Here is a 20134-nt window from a genome sequence, read left to right on the forward strand (position 1 = left end):
ACTTGAATGTGACTAAGAGGCCATGAGCTGCAGTACCCTGCACAACCACTAGCAAATATACGGCTCTGGAGAACCGCCGCCTCTTCAGTCTGCTGATTGGCAGGGGTGGTGGAAGTCGGACCTCCACAGATCTGATAGTGATGGCCTTTACTAAAGAAAGGCAATCAATATTATAGACCAGGAAAACCCCTTTTAACGGTCTTATGGCTGGATAATAGACTATTGAAAATGTATTTTGAAACTGAGGTCATCGTTGACCTCTCACATTGCTATAGAACCTACATGTGTAGTAAGTTAGTAAAGTCTTTTTATCTAAGGTTCAGCTATTGTTTTTCCAGATCTGGCAATATTTGTTCATTTAAGACCAGGGGAGTATGCATCAACTTTAATATCTCATGGTGCTGTAGTTTGGTCTCTCGGTCTACTTCTCAGATTACAAGTCTAAGTGATGACATCAGCATTGTCCCTGGGAACTCCTCCCCTCCCATATCCCTGTTATTCAGTGTGAGTACCATTGTTATACCTCTTCTGCTTCCAAATGGGTACAATGAGATATGTCCATAGAGGGAAAGAGACCGGGAGAGCCCACAAACCTCCAATGTAGCCATATATAGTACATGAACCGATAGGGATTGTTTGTACATACACCTAAGCCCTATATATACACAATACTTCCCAACAGACCGCTTTTCACTGGACTATCTCCTGAACCTGTCCACAAAGGCAGTTTTGGGGGTGATCCCAGTCATAACGGGGGCAAGGTTTAAAATTTCCCACGATTTGGGATTCAAATGTTGGGCAGTATGTATATACCATCTGTTCTCTAGTATCACGTACAGTTCCCCAATCTAATTTAGTGACCAATACACAAAGGAGGGTCCATTTCTAAGACACCTTTTATTGTCGAGTACATTATGCAGATCGAATTCTGAGGACGTCATTTATTGATGTCATTTATTGACCAGTATAGAGCTCAGACCCTATTCTGAAACTTCATTTATTGACTGGTTCACAAGAGCCTATTCTGAAGAACCCCACTACTTGACGAGTTTTCAACACAGATCCTATTCTGATGGGCCAATATAATGACTAGTACATTATGTGGTCTATTATGTACACATTTATTATTCTGTTACATCTCTATTATATCTGGTATATCAGGGGCATATCTGTAGGGGTGCAGAGGTAGCAGTTGCATCGGGCTCCGGCGTTAAAGTGGGTACCAAGGCCCCTTTGCCACATGAGAAGACACCAGTAATATAAATGGTACTTGGTAGGTAGGGGCCCTGTTACAGATTTTGCATTGGGGCCCAGGAGCTTCAAGTTACACCTCAGTGGTAGGTTATACAGACACTACTTTAGTGACCCCATCTGATGACCAATATCTGGTGCTGCACTCTGACTATTATTACACACTCATCCCACCTCACCAACATCCTTTAAATCAGTAGTGGGCAACTTACGGCCTGGAGATGGGCACCCAGCTATCTTCAGCTCCCTTTTCTTTGTAAAATCTGAACTAGCTCTGATCTGCTTGTGGCGTCATCATCCCTACTAAAGGGACTTTCTCAATATAGAAATGTATGTAATATCTATAGGATACGCCATAAATGCTCACATCTGATGGGACCCCACCAATCTGGTCCCGCTAAAACCATGGCACACATGACACTAATATTAGAGTCAATTGCCACAATAAGTTAGTGAGTTGACCACCATTTTTTAATAAACAAAAAGCCACCACCGGCTCAGTAATTGGTGGTAGCTTTCGCTTAATCTTACCATGTCGCCACTCTCATTCATGGAGGAGTGAGTGTAACACAATGTGATTTCATGGCATTGGTCCTTCCCTGTTTTATAATGCTTCGTTTTTCCATTATTATCTGCCTGCTCTTTTCTTTTAATCTAGTGCCAGTGGCATGCTATGCAAATAGAAGAAATGAGGAAAACGTATTATGTAACCGTTCCGAGGAATTAATGGATTACATGACTATAGCTATAGAAACCCCAAAGGCTGATATGAGGAACCGGAGGGACAAGGGACCATGGAAGAGCCATTGTGAAGAGAAACGCTACGGGTGGTGGCAACGAATACCACTGGGGGTCCTATATGTCCTATGTAGACCTGAGGTCTGTTGGGCACTTAATGGAAGCACGGAGCATGGCTTCACAAACATGCTGCAGTGCCAATGGCCATAACTACGATACTTGTGACTATCTGTTATCAGTTACTTGTACTCCCACCACGGATTTGGTAAAGTACAGTAGATTGTGATTCTGATGTTTAGCCATTAAGAGATTTTTTTTGATTGCTTTCATGACAAGACGGGTCTATGACACATTCTTGTCATTGGGTTAGTTTGCCCCGTACAGTTTACTTGTGCATCCAGGCATTCTGTTCGATGTTTTACTTTTACTTTTATTGTTGTGTGTTTTATTTGATTTTGTAGTTCTAGTTCTATATGTCTCTCAAAGAAATTTTCTGTGGACTTCTGAGCCTTTGTAGCATTTATTACACAGGCTTCATTTTTATTTTCACTCTCCAGTGGGGTCTTATTTTTTGATCCTCCTCGCGTAGGTCAGACAACGTGTCCTGAAGTTGAAAGCAGCTCCTGGAAGTCTCCGGGTTACCATAACATTAAGATTTTACTTTCATTGCCGTCTCCCTTGCAGACCCCAGAACCTCCTTATTAGAGAAGAAGCCAACATCTGGAAGATTGAATTGTCTGAACTATCTGGATTTATGTTCTCCCTTGTCCAGACATCAGGACTTGTCTGCCGCTCAGGTTTTGGAGATCTCTCTAGTTCTTGATTTGTGTCTATGGTTGCTGAGAATTTCTACAGACAGGAGGTAGAACTATCTGAAGGGGATCATTTATGAATGCAGAGATACTGCACAGTTTTATATATGCAAGAGAGAACATACTGGCCAATGATGTACATGCCTAGGACATCAGAAATGAAGGGGGCTCTAAAGTCTTAGCATATAGTGCTCAGCTAACTGACCACTATAAGGGTGCGGTCACACACGGCAATGTTTCTTGCAGAAATTTCTGGAACTGAAAATCCGTTTCATTCATCTGAATACGGTTGTTTCTGCAGCAGGTGCAGGGATTTCTGCAAATTCCATTCAGATGAATGGAACCGATTTTCAGTGGCAGAAATATATATCCTGCTTACACAGATATCGTTGTACGTAAATGAGTGAAGCCAAACAGGTGGCACAGGGGCTACATGCGGCCCTTATGTCCGAGATGTGCAAACCCCAACGGAAGGCAAATTCATATGGCCCAGCATTTTACTACCAGGATAATAATCGGACATAAGCGCTCCGGTACAGGAGGAATTTATCAAAAGCTTTGCACCTGTTTTTTGGCTTAAAAATGTTGCAAACATGGCACAAAATTTGTGACTTTTCTTGCCACTCGCCAGAGACCCTTATGTCTCTGTTATGATCTACTTCGTTCCGGCAACGGGCTGACTATAATGTTCTTCAATGGGATTTTTGACAGAATGTCCAGAAATGTATTTGCCCCATGATCTCTACTTTATCTCACATCTCTCAAGAACCCCAGAATCATTTACATACATGTGTGAATGATATTAACAGCACTTTTATAAAACGGACAAATTTAGGTTTAAAACTCCTATAATTTATAAATATCTTGTACAACATATAATTTGAAACTCCTGGGCCCTATGAACCCATGAACCATCACATATTGTTTTCTGTAACGGTTTCACAGGTTGTATATACATTATAATGATGAAGCAATTAAAGGGGTTTGTTTTTCCAGAAACAGCACCACTTTTGCCCATGGGCTGTGTGTGGTATTGCAGATTAGCCTCATTCACTTGGATACTGCAATATCAGACACAAAATATGGACAAGTTTAGAGCAGTTTCTGAAAAAATAGAAGACCCTTTTTCCTGATCTCAGGAACCTCTTTAATTTCTCCACACTGCGATGGTTTTCTGGATTAATTTTACAGCTGCCAGTGTGCCACATATTGAAATAGTCTGCCCCCGTATGTGCATGAGACGTTAACACTGGCATAGAAATGTGCTCTTCATAGTTGCTTTGATGAATGCTTCTTATGGTCACTAATCTGAATATTATGTATTATGTGTAGTTGTGTGTTATAAGGGTACATAGCCTAGAAGTTGTGTGCACCTATTCCTGGATATGCTACACCTGTCTATATCCCTGTATAGAGCTGCATACTCTCTTTCATCCTTTAGGGGGCACTGCTCTGTTTCATATATAATAGTCAGGATGCACAGACCAACCTCTCACAAGTTAGATTCCCTGCTGCCTTTCCGCTTTGCCTCTGCAGCTTTCACCCTTTCTCGTAATCTTCTTCTTTCCAGCTCTCTCTTCTCTGTCCCTGTCCGACACTGCAGCAGCTTCTCTCTCTTCTTTCCACTTTAATCCTCTTCTCTTTAAGTATTCACATTTACCTGCTCCCCCTCCTTTTTTCTGTCCTACCCACCTTCTTATCTCTCTCATACAATTCCCTTTCCCTCTATTCTTAATCATTGCTGTTCTGTCACATATTATCCATTCACTTTTTTTTGTGTCACACATTTCTCCCGTCTCTTGCAATTTCTTCTCGTTCCATTTTCTCTTCTTTGTTTGCATATTATTTTCCTGCAAGTTCTATCAAGTTCTCACCTGTCTTTATATTTGATCGCTTTCTTCTCACTTTTGTCTCCTTTCATCCTTCCTAGTTTTGCTCACCCGCTTCTATTTTGTTCCCTCACCAAGACTTGGTCTCCTAGTCGGTGCATTTGTCTTTGACCACATTATTTGTGGTGACTTCTATAAGACTACATATCCCCTTCTTTACTGGAGGGGCCACCTTGCCTCTCCCCCACAACCTTCGGCACCATAGCTCCCCCCAGCCGTGCAACCCCCCGTCCCTTGGCCCCATTTGGCCTTGGGAGGAAGACATTGGTGGCAGTGGCTATTGGCGTGGTGATGGTTTTAATATTGGTCATCCTAATTCCAGTGTTGGTCAACTCAGTGGGCTCTGATGGCCACTATGAAATGCTGGGCACCTGCCGGATGGTATGCGACCCCTACCTCAGCAAAGCAGGGGCAACCACCACTAGCACCAGCATCAGAGCCGGGACTGGAGCTGAACCATTGAGTGACAGAGGACAACAAGCTCCATCAACTTTAGTGCAAGGTCCTCAGGGCAAAGCTGGACGTCCTGGTAAAACTGGACCACCTGGAGAGCCTGGGCTACCAGGTCCACCTGGTCCACAAGGGCCACCAGGGGAACGAGGAGAGCCAGGGAAAGCTGGACTACCGGGCTTGGCAGGAGGAGCTGTGAATGGTGCCATAAGTACAGCCACATACACTACCATTCCCCGTGTGGCCTTCTATGCTGGTTTGAAGAACCCCCATGAGGGTTATGAGGTCCTCAAATTTGATGACGTGGTCACCAACCTTGGGAACAACTACGATGCAGCAAGTGGGCGGTTCAGCTGTACAGTACCGGGCACTTACTTTTTTACCTACCATGTCCTAATGAGAGGTGGAGATGGCACCAGTATGTGGGCGGACCTCTGCAAAAATGGCCAGGTGAGTGTGCAGCAACGGACAAGTTATCATTTTTGGTTGAAATATTGTAATTGCATTAAAATAAATACATATATTTATAGAAAATTATAAACTTTACATAATCAAATGAATCATCTTAAGTCTAAAAATATGCATGGAAATTGTTACTTATTTGTTGTTAAGCCGTATTATGTGTGTGTATTTTTTTTTTCATATTGTTGAAAGATACAGTAATGGCGTCATGAGCAATATGACATATAGAACGTACCTAAATAAATCAGTTTACTAAAGGCAAAAATATTATCCGTCCCTTTGAATTTAGACAATAAGACAAAAAATTCTGAATAAGAAATACAATATAAAATGAGTACCGCATTGGGTATTTGTCACGCTAGAAGCTTTTTCTCTTCACTTTCTTTCCACTGGGATCTTGCATAAACTGAATATATTCATATGAAATCTGCACTAAGCTGTGGATCTTATGTAGGGTTATATGAGGTTTTCTGTATTAAACTTCCAAAGTAAATTCAGTAATGAATAGTTTTTAGAATTTTGTGAGAGGAAGAAGAGAAAACATCAAGGAGGGGAGAAGGATATTTAAGAAATTCTAATGGATCAGTTTCAATAGAATTTCCATTTATCTAGAACTTCTGCACAATCTTCACTGGAGAAGTTCTCCGATTGACACCATCAGAAATAATTAGAATGAAAAAACAAGCTAGCCTAGAGGGAAAATGAGTAATGAAGATGAACTAAGAGGGCCATGAACTAAAAGATCTCGTTACTCCAATAGTACACAACGCGCTGTGGTCCCCGCAAACGTACATGTTCCTATGATCCCATTACTAGCCTAGCATTGACTGATGCAGATTTTCTTCTTTTTTTTTTTTAGAAGCAGGAACAATGGTCACAATGGGTGACTTATTAAATAGAACGCCTTAGGGACTGTGCTTATCGCTTCTCCAACGTTTAGATGTTAAATCACCCGCAGACAAGGGCGAGATAGCTCAGTGGAGCAGGGAAAATGAGTTTACCCAGAGGAAGTGAAAAACTAGCTGCCTAAAGAAAGGTAGACCGTTAGCACATGGTAAGAAAGAGATCTCGTCTAGAGGAGGAGAGAGGTATCTTATCTAGAAAACCTTTGAGGTATAGTCAAGAACATGTGACATTTTCTGGAGATTAATCAAGAAAAATCCTGGGGATGACAAGGAAGAAGATAGGACTAAGTATATACTGACGGAGTCTAAAAAAAAGTTGCACTAGAAGAAAATACAAACAAACAAAAAATATTCCAAATCCGGCTAGATCCGAATAGTTACCTATGTAGACTACAGTATCCTCCATTTTTTAAACACATCATAAATGATAAAGTTTGTTATATGGACGTCCCAGTTGGTGGAGAGAAGATATATTAGTAAGACCAAGTAGAGGAGTGGAAAGCTTTCAACCGTGTCTGATAGTTACCTATCAAGTGTAGAAGACATAGGACAAAGGAGAAAAAGCTACCTACAGAGTGATAAAAAGTTCAAGACGACGTAGGTGGACGCTCAGAAGGTCCGATATCAGGTTCTAGTTCTTAGTGACTGGGTACTAGACTGTTGAGTTAAGCGAGAGGCTTGGTCCAGGGGACATGAAGATGTTTGGACTTGTAGGAAACAGGTCAGTGTGCTAATCATACACGGTGTGATTGTTCAGAAAATGACAAGTTTTGAATCATTGCATGTAAGAAGCAATCACTCATCCCGTTTCATTCGTAAATGTTTTAATTTTTTTCTTGTGACTGGTCATTTGTTTCACGAACTGCATTGGCGGTCACAGTCCGGGATGGAGTAATTATCACAACTGTCTATAAAAATCATGCTTGGAAAAAACAAATTTCCCGAGATATCTGCTATTTTTGTTGAGTTTTAAAAAAAAAAAAATTAAAAATACAACATTTATGGTTGTCTCTAATTTTGGCAGTAAAAGAATGGTTTATATGGAGGAGGTGATGGGTCTGTTCTTATTGACCATGCAACAGATGACATCAAAGTGGAGAATTACATATTTTATAAAAAGATGAAAAACACGAAAGTCTAGCAGAATATCCCCAAATACAACGTTCGCAATAATATAAAGAGCTAACTTCCCAAAGGACAAGGACTGATATTCTATGATGGTTTGGACATTGTTGTGTTTACAATGAGGTGAATAAATTCCCATTTGCTGTTCTTCTCGGAATCAGTACTTTGTTAAAAAGAAAACAAAAAGATGCAAATGATGTTAGTTCAAAGAACAAAAAAAATACAAGGACAGAGCTAGTACATAAAAGAAACAGTGGTAAGTAGACATCTAACACAGAGATACAAAGTGATTCATTTCTAAGACACGGACTAGTCAAAAGTAGGGCAAAAATATTTAGTCCTGATGAGTAAAAGGATCTATTAGAAAGAATATTCCTTATCAAGAAAGACCTAGTTCAGCTGAGAGTCGTAAATATGGAGACGAAATATAGTTAGAAACTAAAAGAAGCAAATGTAATTTATAAAAAAAAAAAAGGATGTATAGAAAAAAAAAACCTGTGGTGCAATGAACGGAGAGAGTGAAGGAGAAGACAAGAAGAAGGAGAGGTCTGACCACAATGAAGGGCAGGTAAAGGTTAGCCCAATTGAGTACGGAGAAATAGTCCAATATGGCATAGACGAGAATTAGCAAATAAGGACATGGAGGTATAATGTAGTGAATGACAGGTCAACATAACTCTGTGAAGGACCTTGAGAACCAACCATTAAAGACCCATGCCTAGCAAGGGGCAGGAATAGGTTTATTAAAAAGGGAATCAACACCCAAACCAGATAAAACTAGAGCAGGAAGATATAATACATGGAGCGGACTGGAGAGATAACCCAGTTAGGAAAAGGCATGATTGTCTAGTTTATACTAAGACCAGTAGAACCAATGTGAGCCGAAGGAAGAACTAGTCTATACTGAACCTGGAAGAGTTGTAACTTTTGGGACAGAAACAGTTTGTAAGAGTTCTACTACTAGCCTGAACTAAGATAAGGAGAGATACTATAGTGTGGGGAAAGGATAGGTAGTCCATGTAGAGAGAACTAGTACAATTCTGGGACTAGAGCCAGCTCACCGATCATAGCTTAGGCTGGGTTTAAATGTTACAATACTATACCCAATCAGACCAGTGTCCGGAGAATGACCGGATTGTAACATTTTTTAGCAGGTCGGCTCCTTTTTAGGTCTGATGGGTCTGCTCACGTTACTTATTTTTACAATATTGATTGTCGCTACCATTAATTTTCTTCAGTTGGATCATTGAGTATAAAAACTATGAGCACAAGATGGGGATGAGACTGAGCAGACTCCTAGGCTAACCAAGATGATGTAGGGCCTGGCAAGGAATGGGCTAGATAAGAGGCTTGGTGAATGGTGGCTAGCCAAGAGCAGGTAAAACTCAGCTGAGTGGAGGGAAGTTATAGTCAGCCCAGAGAAACAGAGCCCGAAGGTGACACCCCAGAGGCAATACAAGCCAGGAACCACATGATGGAAAACCATAGACTAGTGTGAGAGAACAGTTACCACAGACAATATATTCTATATTTGTAAAATATAATAAAAGGCTGTATAAAATGAACATTTCCCTAGTTATACCCAGTGCAAATCTTATCTGTTTGAATGCCAGGCAAGGGTTCTGCTTTTAGACACACACAGGATTATCAGGAATGAAGCTGGTGACAGGCGCACCCAGTAAAGCTGTGTTATCTCTACTATGGGAGAGCTATACAAATCATATAGCTGCTATTGGTAACAGAATACAAGAAAGAAACAGCAATCTAAAAAGCAGATAATATTTAGGAATAACAGATAATATTTCATATATCAAATGATAGAGAAATAAACAATGCACATGGTGTAGGTGTATTACTGTATATGTGTATGTATGTGTGTATATATATATATATATATAGGTATGAGGGAGATAGATATGAGATAGATAGATAGATAGATAGATAGATAGATAGATAGATAGATAGATAGATAGATAGATAGATAGATAGACAGACAGATAGATAGATAGACAGACAGACAGACAGACAGATAGATAGATAGATAGATAGATAGATAGATAGATAGATAGATAGATAGATAGATAGATAGATAGATAGATAGATAGATAGATAGATAGATAGATAGATAGATAGATAGATAGATAGTGCAGTGAAGTAGAGGGAAGCTTTGTTCTATAGGTCTGAAGTAATAGGCTTCTGTCTGCTAATAGAATGGTGATCTCTACACCCCAGTAAGTTCGTCTTCCCACCAATAATTCTCAACTTATACTGGTTGTTCCCTGGAGAACAGCAGCAAAATCCATAAGCAGCAGCATAACAATTATTCCAGCAAGGAAGTGAAACAAAGAGAAAAGTCCCGGAACTAAGGAGAAGTGATAGAAGAAATCATGTGTTCCTTGGAGTCAATGATATCATCAGTCCACATCGCGGCTCAGTGTCAGTGATCACACATCTATGTAGGTGCTAAACTGGAACAACTTCTCCAAGATTAAAGGACATTTTGGGGATGTGCAATTAATAAAAAATGGCATTGTGTACAGCGGCGGAGTCATGTGATGGAAACGGTGACTGATATTTTTTAAAGGATTGTGCGGAAAATAAACATAAAATTTATCATGATGCAAAAAAATAGGCAGCACTCCTGGATATCAAGGTGAAAAAAACAAAGTGGTGAACTTTAATCCATAAGCGACATTTCAGCAGATCCCAACGTCGAAAACGCTACACACTTGCCCTTCATTAAAATGGCGTCGGTGACGCTCTGCCACACCATGGGCACACATGCGCACTGTTCTGTTGAGTGACCAGACCCGGGTTGAGCCGCCCCACATTGCCGCTTGTGCGCAGTAAGGCATCTAGGACGCGGAGTATATATGTCCCTATGGAAACTCCTAACTATGTCTCTAATCGGCGAGTCACCACTTAAGACCATTTTGTGTACACCGGGAGACGCGCTGCCGACATGATAATAATGTATGGGGACGAGCGATCGGAGTAACGAGCGCTCGTCCCCATACTAGCTGTTTGTGACAGGAGCAAACGAGCGCCGATCAACGAGATGTCTCGTTGATCGGCGCTCGTTGCTCCGGCCATAATGTCACATGTGAACCTAATCACTTTATCATTCTGATCTTTAACAAATTTCTTCTAGTTTTGAAAATCCTTTATGCACATTATTACTGAACATACATTATATAGTGTCTTGTTTGGAACCTCTTATACACATTTGATACATTGTTTTTATCACGTGTATCTTTTAATAACAATTTAATTGCAATATTATTATCTCATTGATTGACATGTATAAAATCTGGGTCTGACACCCCATGTTTGCTGGAGAAAGGCAGTTGCATCTGTCGAAACGTCGCTTATGGATTAAAGTCCAGCACTTTGGTGTTTTCACCTTGATATCCGGGACTGCTGCCTATTTTTTGCATCGCATTACATAGGATGGGGCCTTTATCCTTAGGCTTGCACTCACCTTTTTCTCTTTATATGGTGCTGCTCTTGACTTTCTTTTTGCATATAAATTATCAGTGACATAATTAATACGTAATGTTTCCAAAAGAATGACAATTGTAATCATTATAATACAACGTCCTTTTATCCGGACAGTCTGATAGTCTGATACAGAACTTACAATAAAAAAAAAGTTAGAATATTGTATTATATGCAAGCACTACATGCGGGGACTGTCTTACTGAAGGTTCTCGACCCTTACAAATAAGTTATATAACTTTCTATGAGTGTCCAATAATCCAGAACATTTGATAATCTGGCACACATCGGGATTCTAATGAGTTTCCAGCCTACATTGTATGGTACATGTATAAGTGCTCCAAGTGTTAAAAATTAAACCATGATGATATATATATATATATATATATATATATATATATATATATAATTGTCTATCTATCTATCTATCACACGGGCCAATGATCGGGCAAATGCTCGTTTATCGGCTGATCTGCTCTTTTATGCAGAAATAAAAATCATTGTTGTTGGCAGCACATCCTTCTGTGTAATCAGGGAGATGTGCTGACGACATGATGAAACTGTATGGGGACGACCGATCGTAGTAACGAGCGCTCTTCCCTATTCGTATCCAATCATTGCTCCGTGTGATAGGAACAAACCAGTGCCGATCAATGAGCTGTCTCGTTTGTCAGCGTTCGTTTAATAGTACCCTTAGTGACAGATTTTGTATTAGAATTTTATTTTGGATTTCACAAAAGTCCTTGAGGGTATATTACCCCAAAAAAACATACCAATAGGGAATTTAGATTGTGAGCCCCAATGGGGACAGGAAAAAACAGGACCTCTGTACAGCGCTGCGTAATATGTTGCCGCTATATAAGTAACTGAAATCAATAAATATATTAACACATGGCAGATTTGTTGGAGACATTTCAATATTTGATCATCTGGCATTCATTAGATCCTATTCATGCCGGATGATGTTTCTTTTGTCATTTTGTGGTGTTTACCCAAAAAAGTGAATTATAAATTACTTTTCATATTGGCCATTAGATGTCAGTACAACAGATATACCTTTTAGAAAATCATATCATTTTACAGCCTGCTGTGAAACAGAATGTTACCATCTTATTATCACTTGTAGGCAGTTGTTTACTGGGAACTAACACTTTATTGCTGTATGCTAGTAGAAATAATACATTATATAAGTTATTAATTGAACTTCATTGTATGTTTGGATTTTATATTGGAAGACAAGTGTCGCTTGCATATCCTATTATACAGCTGCCCCCAACCCCCTCCTAGTGTCTTTTCTCACCAAACACAAAACTCAAACCACTGAAGTGGTGTTGACGGTTTGCAGCAGCTGTCAAGCAGTCTTGACTGTTACCTTTCGTGGTGATAAACACTTTTACTTATTTAGGATATCTCAAGGAAGGAATAGATGTCACTAAGCAAACAAAAACGGAAAAATATACAGTCACATCGAGGCTACATGCACATGTTGCAGAATTTGGTGCTGAATATATGCAATAAAACCGCAGGAAAACACAGGTAATTCCGCAGGTAAAAACTGCACCTAAGGGCAGATTCAGACGAACGTTGCGTTTTTGCACGCGCAAACAACGCAGCGTTTTGCGCGCGCAAAAACCACTTGACAGCTGCGTGTGTCATCCGTGTATGATGCACGGCTGCGTGATTTTCGCGCAGCCGCCATCATAGAGATGAGGCTAGTCGACGCCCGTCACTGTCCAAGGTGCTGAAAGAGCTAACTGATCGGCAGTAACTCTTTCAGCACCCTCGACAGTGAATGCCAAACACAATATCGAGAAACCTGTTAAAAAAAAAGAAAAAGTTCGTACTTACCGAGAACTTCCCTCCCGGCCGTTGCCTTGGTGACGCGTCCTTGGTGACGCGCCTCTCTTGACATCGGGGCCCACCTCCCTGGATGACGCGGCAGTCCATGTGACCGCTGCAGCCTGTGCTTGGCCTGTGATTGGCTGGAGCTGTCACTTGGACTGAATTGTCATCCCGGGAGGTCAGACTGGAGGAAGAAGCCGGGAGTTATCGGTAAGTCAGAACTTCGTTTTTTTTTTACACGTTCTTGTATATTGGGATCGGAAGTCACTGTCCATGGTGCTGAAACAGTTTAACTCTTACAGCACCCTGGACAGTGACTATCTCCTGACGTCGCGTACCGGAAATTTCTTTGCCGGGTTCAGCCAAAACGAGTTCGGCCAAACCCGGTGAAGTTCGGTTCGGTTGTCCGGGTTCGCTCATCTCAAAAGACACTCCGTTTGGATGTTTGGAAACAGAAAAGCATGTGGTGCTTTTCTGTTTACATTCATCCTTTTGACAGCTGGTGCGCTGTTTCAGTCGGTTCGCACGGAAGTGCTTCCGTGCGACCTGCGTGGTTTTCACGCACCCATTGACTTCAATGGGTGCGTGATGCGCGAAATACGCGGAGATATTGAGCATGTCGCGCATTTTGCGCAGCTGACAAACGCTGCGCAAAAAGCACGGACTGTCTGTACTGCCCCATAGACTTGTATTGGTCTTTGCGTGGCGCGTGAAAACCACTCGGCCTGCACGGACCCAATACACGTTCGTGTGAATCCCCCCTAATAGTGTGGGTTTTCTTATGCATTTTTTACGTGCGATTTTTACATTTTGATGCAGAAATAGGTGCATTTTTATATTGCAGATTTTGGTGCGTTTTTTCAAAACAATAGCTACAATTCGCAAGCGGAAATGCAAGATAAATTGACATGCTGCCGATTTTAAAATACGAATCGCAGTTGAATTTACAAGCAGAAAAAAATCTGCAACGTGTAGATGAGATTTCTTGAAGTCTCATTTACTTTGCTAGTACTGTATTACGCTGCGAATTAACCGCACGAATATACGTGCGGCAAGCCCGCATGTAATACGCATCATGTGCGTTTGGCCTTACATATGCACTTTTTAAATCATGCTGATCTTGCTGAATTTTATCTTGGACGATTGTTGGATCTGAAGGCCAAATGCCTTAAAATGTACATACAGACCCTTAGAGTATTTCCACCAAAAACTGTGTGTACCGTTCACCAAAAAAGGTGTAAGGCTGTTGGATAATATGGAACAATGCCAAAGACTGCAAGCTTCATATTTTCTATGGCCCATCTGGTGGATATGATCGGGACCTGCCTTAAAGTGGATCTGTCATCAGACTACGCTGCCCTACGTACGTGTGAGGACAGATCCGCTCTCCTATTAGGCCAAACGACACAAAAAAATATTGTGAAATTTGACTACGAGCGACCAATAAAAATTCAGCAAACTCATAGCTATAAGGGCGAATTCACACGAACATGAATTGCGTCCGTTCAGGCCGCGTGGTTTTCACGCGGCTCGCATGGACCAATAGAAGTATATGGGGCAGTACAGACAGTCCGTGCTTTTTGCGCAGCATTTGTCCGCTGTGTAAAAAGCGCGACGTGTTCAATATCTCAGCGTTTTTCGCCCATCACGCACCCATTGAAGTCAATGGGTGCGTGAAAACCACGCAGGTCACACGGAAGCACTTCCGTGCGAACTGGCTGTTTGGCGCAACAGCTGTCAAAAGGATGAATGTAAACAGAAAAGCGCCACGTGCTTTTCTGTTTACAAACATCCAAATGGCGTGTCATAATGATGGCGGCTGCGCGAAAACCACGCGGCCGCGCATCATATGCTGCTGCCACATGGAGCTGTCAAGTGGCTTTTGCGCAGGCAAATCGCCGCGTGTTTTGCGTGCGCAAAAACGCCACGTTCGTCTGAATCAGCCCTAAGTCCGGTGTATTCACAAGACAAGCGCTATCCCACCTCTCCACGCCCTATCAGCAATATCTGCATGTATACATGTAGCACGTTAATCACTGCTGACAGGGGTTAGGGGCGGCGTGGGGAATCGCTTACTTAGGGCAGCATAGTCCGATGACAGATCCGCTTTAAGTTGGATGATGCCCTGTGTGGTACATTCTTTTGCCCACCATATGGTGTATGCTCATACAATATACAACATACCATACAGTGATTAAATATAAGCGCCATACAATATGGTGTCCAAATAACCATATGTTACCATACGTTGGTCAATAACACTTCCATATAATTGCCTAAATAAAAATGCTATACACCCCCCGCCATCACTATACGCTGCAATAATAAATAGACTATAAATACCACCATAGAGTGCTCAAATAATACCAACATACAGTAATCAAATAACAGCGACATACATAAAATAATCTAACAACAGAGCTATACAACTCATGGTGATCGTAAGCTCCGGGTGGCAGGCAATCTGTGGCGCCCCCTTCAGTAGGGGAATCTGATGCGACCTGTGCGACTGCATAGGTCGCATATCGCTAAGGCCAGTACTGGATATGATACAATACCTAAGAGCCAAAACGCCTGGACCTTCCATCTGCCATCTTGCCATTTATAATACTGGTGGCTTCTTATGTGGCAGAGAAGCCTTGCGGCCCCTACAGGCACCAGGTGCAATTGCTACCTTTGCACCCCTCCAAGACCTACATCACTGTCTCCATGTGATTAGTGATGTCGCCAGTTTAACGCTTTTTTTCCGTTTACCATAATTTACCTGAACACTAATTAAGACTGCCGGTAATTAACTAACATTGTACAAATGTGTGATATCCTACAGCGAGCAATCAGCAATTACCTGCAATAAACATGGCTGGTTATACTAGAGGTCTATAGCGGATTTATAGGTACCCGTTAAATTATATCTATTTCTAGACGCACATAAAACTTATTTGATCTGTGTCTGAGGCAGCTCTCTGACAACGCCACACACATGGGATAGTCTCCGGGACATCAAGTGTTAATTAATCAAAAGGATTTCTGTCAAGAAGGCAATGATCCGTCTATTTTATTAAAAAATACTAATATAGCGAATGATCGTAGGGGTGGAAATGGCACACTGGGTGCACGCTGGGAGTGATTGTGTGTTACACAGTCTAGATGGCAAATTTATTTTCCGTCATTGTTGCCTGGACCTTGTTGTATCTCGTGGAGGAATCCGCTTTTCCCATAATTGTTTGGTTTTCATTGTTGAAGGGGTTTTCCTATTGTAAGTCTGATTGGTCAGGGTCTGACAGGGCAACCCTTGAGAAAGGGGATGATCGGTGCCCTTCGTGTTCACTATGCATTAAAGTCAATGGATACGGAACAGCTGAGTACACTTGCTCATTTGTTTGGTCGGAAGAGCTCCTTAAACCCAGTCTAATACTGGGTTTTGCATTTGCCGGATTGGAGTTAAAGGGACACTAATCATAAGGTGCATTCTTTGGGATTGAATACATCTACTGCTCTCAGTTATCAGCTATTTCAGGCTTGCGAGACACTCACTGCAGTGTTTTGCAATGTGATGACTGACAGAAAAATCCTTGCCCCCATGATCACTATTTTACCTTCAGTTCTGAAAACCTCTAGACACATTTACATACATATGTGTGACTGATAATAGCAACTCTTGTCACAAACTGCGGATTTCAGGTCCACTAGCCTAGGGTATCCTCAAAGGGATTGTGCTGATCAGAAAAAAATCTTTGCTTTCTACCAGAAACAGCGATCCTCTTTCCTATTCGATGTGTCTGGCATTGCAGAAAAGCCAATGGACAAAAGAGGCGCTGTTTCTGGGGGGGGGGGGGGGGGCAGATCCTTTTTTTCTAACCCTTGACAACCCCTATATAATACATTTATCAATGTCTGACATATGTATTCCACATTTATAATGAGTAGATTTGAAAAGACTTTACATTACTTATCATGCGCGGATCTTGAGTAACATCGTGTAGTCTGCTCCAGAAAGGAGCTCAGTCCTCAGTACCATTCAGTCAAACTTCACCCGATCCCCATCAGGCTACCTACAATATATTTAACCCCTTAGTGTCTAAGCCTGTTTTGGCCTTCAGGACCAGCCCCATTTTTGCAAATCTGACATGTGTCACTTTATGTGGTAATAACTTCAGAATGCTTTTACCTATCCAAGCGATTCTGGGATTGTTTTCTCGTGACATGTTGTACTTTATGATACTGAAAAAATGTTGTCGTTAAATTCAATATTTATTTGTAAGAAACGCCAAGATTTAGAGAAAATTAGCAAAAATTAGCATTTTTCTAAATTTGAATGTATTTACTTGTAAAACAGATAGTAATACCACACAAAATACATACTAGTTTATATTTCCCATATGTCTACTTTATGTTTGCGTCATTTTTTGAACATTCTTTTATTTTTCTGGGACGTTACGAGGCTTAGAACTTTAGCAGCAATTTCTCATATTTTCAAGAAAATTTCAAAAGGCTATTTTTTCAGGGACCAGTTCAGTTCTGAAATGGCTTTGAGGGCCTTGTATATTAGAAAGTCACCATAAATCACCCCATTTTGAAAACTGCACCCATCAAAGTATTCAAAACAGCATTCACAAAGTATTTTAGCCCTTTAGGCGTTTCACAGGAATTAAAGCAAAGTAGAGGTGAAATTTACAAATTTCATTTTTTTTCTTCAAAAATTCATTTGTAATAAATTTTTTCTGTACCACAGAAGGTTTTACCCAAGAAATGCAACTCAATATTTATTGCCCAGATTCTGCAGTTTTTAGAAATACCCCACATGTGGCCCTAGCGCGGTCATGGACTGAAGCACCGGCCTCAGAAGCAAAGGAGCACCTAGTGGATTTTGGGCCTTTATTTTATTAGAATATATTTTAGGTACCATGTCAGGTGTGAGGAGGCCTTGTGCTGCCAAAACAGTGGAAACACCCCAAAAGTGACCCCATTTTGGAAACTATACCCCTCAAGGAATTTTTCTAGGGGTATAGTTAGCATTTTGAACCCACAGTTTTTTTGATAAATTTATTTGAATTAGTATGTGAAGATGAAAATCTACTTTTTTTCTGAAAAAAGGTAGCCATTTTTAATTTTTTCAAGGAATAAAGGAGAAAAAGCACCCCAACATTTGTAAAACAATTTCTCCTGATTACGTAAATACCCCATATGTGGTAATAAACTACTGTTTGGACCCACACCGGGGCTTAGAAGGGAAGGAGCGCTATTTGACTTTTGGAGCTCAAATTTAGCTGGAATGTTTTTGGGTGTCATGTTGAATTTGCAAAGCCCCTGAGAGACCGAAACAGTGGAAGCCCCCCAAAAGTAACCCCATTTGGGAAACTACACCACTTAAGGAATCTATCTAGGGGTATAGTGAGAATTTAGGCCCCACACGTCTTTTGCAGAATTTATTAGAATTAGGCCGTGAAAATTAATATCAACATTATTTCCACTAAAATGTTGAATTTTTTCAATTTCACAAAGGATAAACGAGAAAATGCACCCCAACGTTTGTAAAGCAATTTCTCCCGAGTACGGCAATACCCCACATGTGGTCATAAATGTTTTTCATTAGAAAGTAATTAACCCTTTACGAACTGATTCATGTTTTTCTTTTTCGTTTTTCCTCCCCGCTTTCCAAGAGCCACTACTTTTTTATTTTTCTGTCAATAGAGCGGTGTGGGGGCTTATTTTTTGCGGGACGAGCTGTCGTTTTTATTGGTACCATTTTTTGGTACGATGCCATATCGGTGGACATAAACGGCTGTTTGGGCACGCTGTAGGGCTCAGAAGGGAGGGACGCCATTTGGCTTTTGGAGCGCATATTTTGCTTGGTAGTAGCTCTGGCGTTTTGCTGGTATTTCAGTTTATAATGTTGTGGCACATGTAGGCTGGGCAGAGTACATCAGGGGCATAATAAAAGGGTATAATAATGGGGTAAATAAATAATAATCCACAGATATGTGACCAGTGTCGCACTTATAAATGGTGCCCGATCTTATCTGCTTTTGGACACTCTGCACATTTTGCATCGCCATAATCTGGGAGCCGGAACTTTTTTTTATTTTTTCACCACCGGAGCCGTGTGAGGGCTTATTTGTTGCGGGACAATCTGTAATTTTCATTGGTACCATTTTGGGGTACATGAGATTTTGTTGATCACTTTTTATTCAATTTTTCGGCAAGCCAGGTGACCAAAAACCATCAATTCTGACAATGATTTTTATTTATTTTTGACGGCGTTTACCCTGGGCTATAAATGACCATTATACTTTATTCTGCGGGTCGGTACGATTACGGCGATACCATTTGTATATACGTTTTTTTATGTTTTGCAGCGTTTGAGCAATAAAATAACTTATTTAGAAAATAATGTATTTTCTCTGTGTCACCGTATTCTGAGAGCCATAACTTTTTTATTTTTCAGTCCAAAAAGCTGTGTAAGGGCTTTTTTTTTGCGGGACGGGTTGTAGTTTGTATCGGTACTATTTTGGCGTACATGCAACTTTTTGATCACTTATTACATATTTTGTGAGGGGTGGTGACCAAAAAATAGTGATTCTGGCATTGTTTTTCGTTTATTTTTTTTGCGGCGTTCACTGTGCGGGAAAAATAATATTATAGTTTTATAGTTGGGGTCGTTACGAACGCGGTGATACCAAATATGTGTACTTTTTTTTTACGTGTTCATTTTTTTTCCTATAATGAAAGACTTATTATAGGAAAAAAAGCAGTTCTTGTTTATATCACTTATAACTTTTATTTTTACACTTTTTTTAAAACATTTTTATTCTTTTTTTTACTTTTTTCACTTGTCCCACTAGGGGACACTTAGACTTGCAGCTTTGATCGCTGCTGGAATACATTACACTACACACGTAGTGTAATGCATTTCAACTGTCATTGTGACGTGACAGTCACACTGACAGGAAGCCTACGACGACCACCCTCGGGGTGGTCCTCATAGGCTTCTGTACATGGCAACCCGGAAGCCATTGTCTGGCGTCCGGTTGCCATGGGTACCATCGCCAGCCCCCGTGATTTCACATGGGGGCTGCCGATCGGCGCTAAAGACCTTAATTGTGGCGTTCAAAATCGAGCGCCGCAATTAAGGGGTTAACTGCCGATATCAGCGGCGACAGGC

General features: G+C 40.9%; 1 protein-coding gene across 1 annotated transcript in view; it reads left to right on the plus strand.

The window, feature by feature from the left end:
• The first annotated feature begins 4305 nt into the window (after window positions 1-4305).
• Window positions 4306-20134, plus strand: part of C1QL1 (complement C1q like 1) — a 47603-nt gene continuing 31774 nt past the window's right edge. The window contains exon 1 of the mRNA XM_075845580.1: window positions 4306-5590. Within this exon, the coding sequence (XP_075701695.1) occupies window positions 4982-5590 (609 nt within the window). The 5' untranslated portion in view covers window positions 4306-4981. The remainder of the gene's footprint in view (window positions 5591-20134) is intronic.

Source organism: Rhinoderma darwinii, chromosome 13 (assembly GCF_050947455.1).
Source record: "Rhinoderma darwinii isolate aRhiDar2 chromosome 13, aRhiDar2.hap1, whole genome shotgun sequence".
Lineage (NCBI taxonomy): Eukaryota > Metazoa > Chordata > Amphibia > Anura > Rhinodermatidae > Rhinoderma > Rhinoderma darwinii.